The sequence below is a fragment of the Solea solea genome, chromosome 5 (genome assembly GCF_958295425.1).
Source record: "Solea solea chromosome 5, fSolSol10.1, whole genome shotgun sequence".
In the NCBI taxonomy this organism is placed as follows: Eukaryota; Metazoa; Chordata; class Actinopteri; order Pleuronectiformes; family Soleidae; genus Solea; species Solea solea.
The window spans coordinates 18,446,424-18,456,603 of NC_081138.1; the positions used below are offsets into that span (position 1 = coordinate 18,446,424).

Consider the following 10,180-nt stretch of genomic DNA (forward strand, 5'->3'; position numbering starts at 1 on the left):
ATTATGGTGCCACAGTGGCATGGCTTTCTAAGTTGCCTGGCTAATGCCAGAGCAATCTCAATCTCATTTGACATTGAGTATGGGTCTGGAGAGGGTGTAGCCACTTCTCAGTTCCGAGAAGCATGACCAATGGACGTAGATGAAAATGCTTGTGTACACTCTGTTGATGGACAACCAGTCAGACCAGCGATCCAGACGTCATATTAGGCAGAGCGACGGAAAACGCGTCGACACACATTCTTCATAGTTTCCTCGAAGCAATGGCTACGTATCTAGTGATGGTGTCTAATGACTTTTGCCTGAGGGGAGCTCCGTGGAGCAAGTCGCCTAAAATGGAAGCAACGGCAACAAATCAAAAGACAGCTGCTCTTCTTCCCTTTTTCCAGAGATTCTGTCGTTGGCCAAAAGGGCGTCGTTGCCAGATGGATCTACGGAGTTAAAACAAATCGCTGGCAGATTCGGTCGGGTTTACCGAGGCTACTTTCTAAGGCCAGATAAATGGGTTGCTTAAGAAGCTGGCATCAGGAACATGCTCATAAATACAACAGTTCACATGGACTCTTGAAAGGGACTGTCAATTACCAGTGATGAATAATTCCAATCAACATCTAATCTAATTAAACTGCCTTTTATTGTCTTTTTAGACTTCAGTTACCAATGACTCATTAATATGCATGTTTAACCCTCATGTTTTAAACATTACAGGGTACAGGGGATTTTCAAAAGCACTTTGAATGGATTTTTTTTTTTTTCTTTTCTTTTCTGTTGCCTCGAATCCTGTTTTGCATCACTGATAACAGCCTGTAATGTAGATTGATGTGGCTTATCATCTGTCCCTCCATCAGTTCAGGAAATTAAGAGAGAAATAAAAATGAAGGAGAAAAATAAAGGAAATTAAAACTAGGTCATGTAATTTACCTGAAATTACATGTGTAAACTTGTTTGTTTTTTGTATTGTTTTCTCAAAGATGGATCATTTTGCTCACTCACTATTTTATCTCTCTCGTTTTTTGATTTCATCTATCTATCTATCCATCTATCTATCTATCTATCTATCTATCTATCTATCTATCTATCTCTCTATCTATCTGTAGGAAATCACAGTCAGATATCAAGAGCAATTGTGGCCATAAGAGTAATGGACATAAATGACAATGCCCCCGAGTTTGCCACTGAATACGAGGCCTTTCTGTGTGAGAACGGAAATCCTGGACAGGTGAGTAATTCATCACTTTATTTTGTCCCCTCTCTCCCTTTTTTCCCCCTCTCTCTCTCGTTTCTCCCCTGTAATGACTGGCCACAGTGAATTATAGCCTATTTATTTCACGGGGAATCTACAGAGGTGGGAGTGTGGTCCTGTTTCCTGCAACAGTCCTCCCCGTGACACAGTGTGTGCACAGCACAGGGGAAATGAGAGCAGTCAGGATTGATCAGAGTGGATCATAATTCAAGACTGCCTTTCATGTCTTCCTCCAGATGGCACAATGAGTCCCCTAGCCAAAAAATCCCAGATAAGTACTTAGCATTCTCATTCTCATCAATCGACCTCATTCAGGGGACCGGTGTTCATACAATAGCGAGCATTGTTGAAACTGGGAAGGAAAAGTTGGGAGGGGGTGGGAAAAAGAGAAAACTGTCCTGCAGGTCCTGAATTCTAATTTCCAATCAATCATAAAGACATACAGCATGATAAGACCTATGACGACAGGTTAACAGATAGAGCCAGGAGCTAGAAAGTGTGCCAGACTAGACAGGACCTCATTGATAATAATCTCAAACTCCAGGAATGAATAGAGCGTATATTTCATCAGGTTTTATCCAGCCAGTTCCGCACCGAGGCAGTCTCAGGTGACGAAAAATAAAGTAATGAATAGGCTGCCTCCTCTAATGGCTGTGAGCTCTCTTCTGTATATCTCACTGTCTCTGTTTTCATCACAGGTGATCCAGACTGTCAGCGCCGTAGACAAAGACGACCCAATCCAGGGCCACTACTTTGACTATCGTTTAGTGCCGGAGATGCTCAACAACCCCAATTTTACCATCAAAAACAACCCAGGTGAGAGACAAAAGAAGTGCAGAGACGCCACTGTTTTTGTGGCAGCTTGACTCCGTTTTACAGTTTTCTGTAAAATGGCTTTCCAGTCCAATGTCTAACCCGCGGCATGTTAGCAATACTGGAGATGAAATCTGGTGGATCAGTGTAGCTCACAATTAGCAGATGTGAAATTGTCTGGACACCAGCTTCTTTTTACTCCCCAGTGCGTTTTGAAGGAAACTAAATGAATGGGATCCAAATGGCTTTTCGTGGTAGTCTTGTGGCTCAATGTAGGATGACTTCCTAGGAGCTTTTGCAGCCTGGCAGATGGTACTAAATTTGTCTGCTAAGTACTCTCATTGGTTTGTTTGCTGTTTTTCCTCTCATCTCAGTCCAATCCCTCTCCTCCTGCTATCCTTTCCATACCATGATCTGAAGAGCTGTGTTCTTCACGGTGTTGTGTAATATTCATCGCATGTACTCCTTTTTCTTTTTTTTCTTTTTTTTTACAAAAATAGAAACATTTCACTTTTGAAATAGATACATAACATGTAGTGAGACGTGTGTAATAATCACATGCAATACAAAAATAGCCTTTCATAGCTAAGCTCAGTCATCTCTCTTCAGAGGCATTAAGGAATGATTTGAAGGAGATATTTTCACACCACTTGTTGTAAAGCTGTGTCAGACAGTGGGGTGACAAAAATGAGAGGCTGGTGATTATGCAAAAGAAATTATCTGCATAATCTCACACTTAACAGTGGGCCAGCCTGGAAAACAGGATTTATTAGTCTAACACATAATGCCAAAATAAAAAAAAATGCAAATTTAACAATTTTCATAATCCATGGTTTACTTTTTAAAGAAGAAATAACAATTGCTCTTTGGTTTATCTCATTGGGAATAAATTGCTGCCTTGTCCATGCAACTGTAGTCTACATTGTACGGGGACAGAGACTAATGCGAGCAAAACTTTGAGAGATATTGCTTTAAAACTGGCAGTAATGAGTCAGTGACGAAGACTCACCATTTCATACTACTTTTTAATGCTCATAACCTCTGTATTATTCTGTGATTTCACTTGTTTGATTTTTATTTACTAAAAATGAACTATATTGGAAAACACTTCTAGGATTTGTGACAGTATCATCTCACTTTTCTAACTACAAACCAGTCAAGAAAATCAGTCAACATCAATCACAATAGATTGCAATTTGTTTATTATAATTTATTCATTATTCTCTATGTCCTTAGCAGCTTTTAGCCGACGTTAACTAGTACATATTTGAAAGGTGGTGTCCCGTAGACCTGTTATTTAAAAATATACACTACCCCACATGATTATTATATTAATAATAAAAAAGTTATTGATAATGAATTTTCACTGCAAATGGGAGTGCCTTTTATGATTTGAGCCGGTGTTAACGGTACTCTTGTGTGAGACCAATTATTTCATATTGATTTCCATTTTTAATGCATATGCAATGCATAATTTAACACTTAAATAATAAACATGAACAATACAGCAGCACATATTAACATAATACAGAAACACTTATCGTGGTCAGTGATTAGAATGGTAATTCAGCTGTAAAAAGGAAATGTGTGTGATACAAATCTACTATTACATGTTATTATAATGTTATTGGCATCAATTAATGCACTGTGTGTAGTCACTCACATTATCCTAGGAGACTTCAGAAGTTAATAAAGTCTGACTGTCACTTCTGCTGCCACCACCGTCATTTATTTATTTATTCATCACAAACATATTCAAATGAGCCTTTGCTTTTCTTACAGTGAGAATGAACATTTCAACGTACACAATGCTTTCATCAGCATCCATCAGTCAATGAAACATTGTTCATGTGCCCTAATAGATAAAAGATAATAACACAGGGGCCAAGTAACTCAACTGACTTCATTCTGTTTCATTTATATAACTGCCTCTTCAAGAACCAGGAAATGTTTATTTCCTATTTGTACCCGTATGCGAGGAAAAGCCCTGGTGTTTTAACAAAGTAGAGTCGATACTTGACCACTCACTATGCACTGCTGAGTGATCCAAATGAAATGGGACGTGCCGGTGCTCACGGAGGAAAGTACCACTTTGTGGAAAATATACCCGAGCGTACGTTCCCGTTATTTACAGACTGCGCAGTTCTATCATCAGGCTCTCCACCTTTCGGGTTGAGACTGCGCTGTCAACAGATGTTTCAACATGACCCGTCTTCTCTTTAGTACATCACCAGATCCATTCCCCCTCGTCTTGACAGTGCAACCTCAAGCAGAGCGATCAAATTTAGACGATCAGAAACCGCGCACATTTTCCATAAGATCAGCAGGAGTAGATTCTCAAGGGGAACGCAAATGTTTGATAATATGAGCCGGGTAAGGAGAGCCAGCTAATGAGTAGACAGCTTCACAGGAGTGTCATCAAAGAGCAGCTGGCATCTTTCTGGGCAGACATGTGCCATCTCCTAAGTCAGTGTCACCTGCCAGGTTCTCTTCATTTCTTGCGCTTTCAAAGGCCACAGAGAATTTGGACTCGCTCGACTTCAGAATTGCTATATTGGGCTGTTGAGAAAATGGGAGGTGGCTGAAATCAATAGACAGCATTGGGATATGAAAAGTAAGTAAAATCACTGTAGACAATTGATGTGGAATTAGTTTACCCTTATGCTGCACTGATCCTCACAGAAATTTAATAAATGGAACCAGTCTGTTGCCAGCATGAATATTAATGGCTTTTTCACTTAAAAAAAGAATCATCTTTGGCTTTACCTCTCTCTGACAGACAATTCAATCAGCGTTCTCGCCAAACATGATACCTTCCGACGACAGAAACAGGAGATGTACTTCCTGCCAATCATTGTGACGGACAATGGGAATCCACCGATGAGCAGCACCAACACTCTGACCATCCGAGTCTGTGGATGCAGCAAGGACGGCATAGTGCAGTCCTGTAATGTGGAGGCCTATGTCTTACCTATTGGCCTTAGTATGGGAGCCCTCATTGCCATCCTGGCCTGCATTATACTGCTGTTAGGTGAGGTCTTTTTTGTACTCTAACATTGTCATTAATGGGTGAGGATGAAAACCTTGATGACGTGAGAGAAAATCAAGCTTGACCGGATCTTTTTGTGTCTTTGTTTTCCTTTTTTCTGTCTTCTGTCTTTCTTTCTGACAGTAATAGTAGTACTATTTGTGACCCTGAGAAGACACAAGAATGAGCCTCTGATTATCAAGGATGATGAGGACGTGAGAGAGAATATTATCCGCTACGATGACGAAGGAGGCGGCGAGGAGGACACGGAGGCATTCGACATAGCCACGCTGCAGAACCCAGACGGCATCAGTGGTTACTTACCTCGCAAGGACATCAAGCCCGACCTGCAGTTTATGCCCCGAGCAGGCCAGCAGTCGGGCCCCAATGGCGTGGATGTGGATGAGTTCATCAACGTACGGCTTCACGAGGCGGATAATGACCCCACAGCGCCACCTTATGACTCCATACAGATCTATGGATACGAGGGTCGTGGATCCATTGCTGGCTCACTCAGCTCACTAGAAACTGCATCGTCAGACTCGGACCAGAACTATGACTATCTCAGAGAGTGGGGTCCACGCTTCAGAAGACTGGGGGAGCTCTACTCTGTGGGCGAGAGTGACCGCGAGACCTGACCTTTGGTTTGTTAGGGGAAAAAAAAGACCTTTGCGATTTGTTTTCTGTCCGCATACTTGTGTATTAAATGCTAGGGGGTTTGCTGGCTTTTAGGAACAGGTGTTTAAAAACAAACAAACAAACAAAAAAAAAAACAGTTAAAAAGGGGAGGCCAACTTTTTGTATTCTTATTAGAGTGATAGCAGTTGTCATCCACTACGTCAAGCGCATTGTAACTGTTGAGCCAAACAATGTCTTTTTATTAGGAGATCTATGATTCTTGTGGAGTGTAACTTAGATTCCTTTGTGGAGTGTCTAGCAGTATTTTGGGTGTTAGTCATTTGCCGTGACTGCCAGTAGCAGAAGAATCCTGGGTTTGCTGAAAGTTGCCCAATGAAGTGAAATGATGGATATTTTTGGGTTCTCTCAAGCTTGAGTGGACATCATACTCCATTGCGACAAGGGCAGCGAGCTGGACTACAAAAGCTGCAGAAGGACTCTTGTTTCATATCTGGCTGCCGAAGCCACACTGCTGATTGGTGAGCTGAAACAAAACGATGATAAAAGCAATATATGGTCTACATTACAATGATGAATGTATGGATGATTGAAAAAAGCAAAAAGACAAAAACCAGTATTGGCTTTAAATGGCTTTGAATTTGTTATCATTTGATACAGTAAGTTCTCTGGTGGCAACATTTATAAACTATCTAAAGCCCAGAAAGGCTTGCTTTATACAACTCTTTGTATTTACATGCTACAGGTGTGGGTCGCAAGTGTTACTAGCCTATAAAAGACTGAGATGAAGACAAAAAAGAGAAATGTAGAAACTCTGAGGCCTTCTTTTTACAGAAGCAACATTAAATACAATTGTAATCTACTGTTTTTTGACAAGAGATGTGTTGATTCTTCATTATTGTTCTATGAGTTTTTGTATATTTGTTCTAAAAATCATTTTTTGTGCTGACAGTTTGTGGTGTATTTAGATTATTTCACATTAAGCTGTTTTTCAACCACTTGAACACGATTTCATAATAGCCAAACCTTCTCATGAATTTACTGCAGTTGATGAAATAGACTAGACGTAAGCAGGCATCAAGAGCTCACTTGCAAGTTACTGTAACAATGCAGATGATCTAATCATTCGGGACTGTAAGGAGTGTCTCATACTATATTTTGGGGTACAGCCAGTGGCCGGTTGAGCACAAAAGTCAAAATTGATACCTACCCATAGTATGTGACTCTCTCCAGACATCAAATCTCATTTAGGAAAGATTGCATTAGCCCAAGAAAAAAAATGGAGACTCAAATCCAGACCATGTGCATATTGTGCTTACACTGTATGATATCAAGAAAAAGACTTGTACTGTACATAGCGTTACTGCTAATGTCATTAGCTTTTAATGAGGTGGTAGGTTTCGTCTCTGCACGTTAGCTCTTGCACATAACGAGAATCTCAATGGCACTACAGCTGCGTGCATACTCAGTTTGTACTGATACAGTATTATGGCAGTTCTCGGTAGACTAAACAATATATACGGAATAGTCCTACATGCAGATCATATTTTCTACTGTGCTTTAATGCTTATAAATGTGTATGTTCAATTATTTACTCCCTGTACTGTAATCTAAGATACCCTGTATTGTTTCCTACTTTGTGAAATATATTTTTATAAATATGTGTGAATGGGTGTGGTTTCTTATGCAATGTCAATACAATGCAAACATCTTAAATAGATTATTATTGCTGTCAAACGGGCACTGCACAAGGGTGTGTGTGTGTGTACTCGTCCGTGGAAGTGCCACTCTGCCTGTGAAAATGGCTGTAAAATGGCTTTTGTGGGTCTGGTGGGAGCTTTAGAAAACAATTAGCTTGATCAGCCAATATTTCATGACAAGCGTCGACGTATTTGATGTTAAGCTTGAGCACTGTAAATGAAACGGCACAGGAGTCTACTGCCATTGTTGTGCGGTCAAAAATAGATCTTGATTGTGTTATGGGGAATGTAGAAGCCAGTGTTTTTGCCCTTTCTCATGGATCACATGTTGTCATTGTATGTTCTTGCAAACCACAGCTACGTGTGACGTGTGTCACATTTCTGAACTGTAATTACAGTACTTATCCACATGTCTACAGACATCTGTAACAACAACTGGTGGCACTTGACAGAAATAAGCAAATAAGGCTTAAAAGCTGCAAGCAGCATTTTGCGGGCTAGCAGGTGGCGTTATGCCTTTGACTTTTGCCTCTTGTCTCACGTATGAAGTTTCTAGCTGATCGGTCAATGTACGGCAAAGTTACAGGCCACTTCCTGTTTTGTGGCAAAACAGCAGCTTAATTCAAAATGATCTACTTCCTGTTGAGTTGAGGCCAACTTAGTTTCCGCTTTGTCCTACAGGGTTTCACCTTAGGGGGTGCTACTGAGCCATTTTGCACCACTTTTATGTATTACCTCTAACGTCTACCACTAAATTCTACAAATATTTTTCCAGTTCTGATTTGCATGCCAACATTTAGAACATTTGGAGTATTTGGGCCCTTAAGATAACCACATTCTAGTTGTATATATGGTCAGATTTAGGAACATGTAGCACCTGTTTTTTTCTCGTATGGTCGTAGCATCCTCTGTCTTAAATCACACCCAACTGTTCTCACAATGGGAATTGTGTGTTGCCATTTATCTTTACTTGTAAATACAACCAACCGTCTCCTCCTGGTGACAATATTCCATCAAATATTGGTACACTTACAGAATGTAATGTTTCCTATGGTTTTACCTAGAAGTAGAATAGCCACATTTGCTGGCTGACCAGGCTGGCTTAAATTCATACCATTCTTTTAAATATGTTCCATGTATGTTCCCCCAGCTTTATGGAAATACAAAACCACAAGATATTGCCCTAAGAGCACCCCCTCTTAATAACTAGCCGCAGTGTTACCTGCAATAAATCACAGGGTGTATTGTGATTTCCAACAAAATTTTCTTCCCTCTCGAGTAAAAAACAGTTACACCGAAAATGGATATGCCAAAAAGGTGAAGTGCGACACTGCATTACAAAAATCTTTGAATGTCAAAGATAAATACTCAACAACAGAGTCTGAGAGCGCAAAGCATAACTGGACCCATCCTGACAACAGTTAAGACAGCAGTGCTGAATCTCACAAAACTGCCTTTGGCAAGCATATACCTGTCATAAAACAGTGTGATAAAGACAAAAGCAGCCCTGTAGCATTATATTTCCCAGAGTGTTCCTCACTTAGGCACCTAGCATATTCTTGCCGGGCACACCTTGAATGCTATAAAAGCCAGCATCAACGTCTTCCCTGGTGCTGTGGAAAGCAAAAAAAAAAAGACTGTTAACCCACTACATTCAAACCCACACTTCAAAAACCGCAACAAAATGGAAGAAAACAAATGAACATGGCAAAAACACTTCAAGTGCTATTCATTTTCCCAGTCCAGCAGCTTTTCATTTGCTTGAAAATTTCTCCGATTTGAAAACAACATAATTTTCTCATTTACACCAAAACTGCCACGGGTGCAAACACAATCTCATTTATATACACAACAAACTGAGAATGCATTTTACTGGTTTGGGGGCAACACATGAGTGAGTATCAGATAAGAAAATGCTTTAGTCCATAATGAGGAAATTTGTAAATTTGCAAAAAATAAACATAGATATATAGAAAGAGATATACCACTATAGTTCTCTGAGATGGAAATTGTGAAGAGTGGCAGCAACACTCATTTGTCCTTGTTATTTGTTTTATTTTTATGAACAAGGATCAGATATCGTGCAATTTCCCCTTTTTTGTATTTCCTTTTTTAACATCCATTTTTAATCACTGTCTGATCTTTGTTAATCTTGAAAGATTAGACCTGCGATCGACTTTATCTGATATTGAGCTTCCGCACATAACAAAAGCTTTTGATCGTATCAAATACCCACTGCGCTTCAGCGAATTCAAAGGCACAAAAATCACACTATCTAATATGACTATATATAGCGCTTGAAGTATGCTCTCTCTCTCCCTCTCTCTCTCTCTCTCACACACACACACACACACACACACACACACCATAATGAAAGCAATACAGATTGTTTTCACATTTAAAGTCAGAAATCAGAAATATCAGAACTCTTATCATATGATTCCACATTGCAAACTCTGTCTACCTTTTCCAAACTTGCAAAAATGTTGGCATTTGAGACGCTTTTGCCCTATGGGATTGGACGTGATGTGAAGCTTGGATGCTGCTATCTCCCTGCACCTGATCCATTTGTAAAAATCAAGCATGAAACACATTTACCCACCAGTATCTCCTGCTAAATGATGGCTTAAATTGTTTTGTGGAATGCGCGACCCCAGCAGGTCAGTGGCTCATTTGTAGTCAATCTCTATGCTCCCCCACTGTCGTGTATGTCTGCAGGTCTGACAGAGGTTGCCTAACTAAACAGTAAATCAAATTATCTTC

General features: G+C 40.1%; 1 protein-coding gene across 3 annotated transcripts in view; it reads left to right on the forward strand.

Annotated features, from left to right (window-relative positions):
- Window positions 1-7,386, forward strand: part of cdh8 (cadherin 8) — a 238,235-nt gene extending 230,849 nt beyond the window's left edge. For 2 of the 3 annotated variants that reach the window (XM_058629144.1, XM_058629143.1), the window contains exons 9-12: window positions 1,095-1,216; window positions 1,939-2,056; window positions 4,833-5,084; window positions 5,226-7,386. In XM_058629144.1, the coding sequence (XP_058485127.1) occupies window positions 1,095-1,216; window positions 1,939-2,056; window positions 4,833-5,084; window positions 5,226-5,719 (986 nt within the window). In that variant the 3' untranslated portion in view covers window positions 5,720-7,386. The remainder of the gene's footprint in view (window positions 1-1,094; window positions 1,217-1,938; window positions 2,057-4,832; window positions 5,085-5,225) is intronic. The other variant, XM_058629145.1, reaches the window with a different exon arrangement.
- The last annotated feature ends 2,794 nt before the right edge of the window (window positions 7,387-10,180 follow it).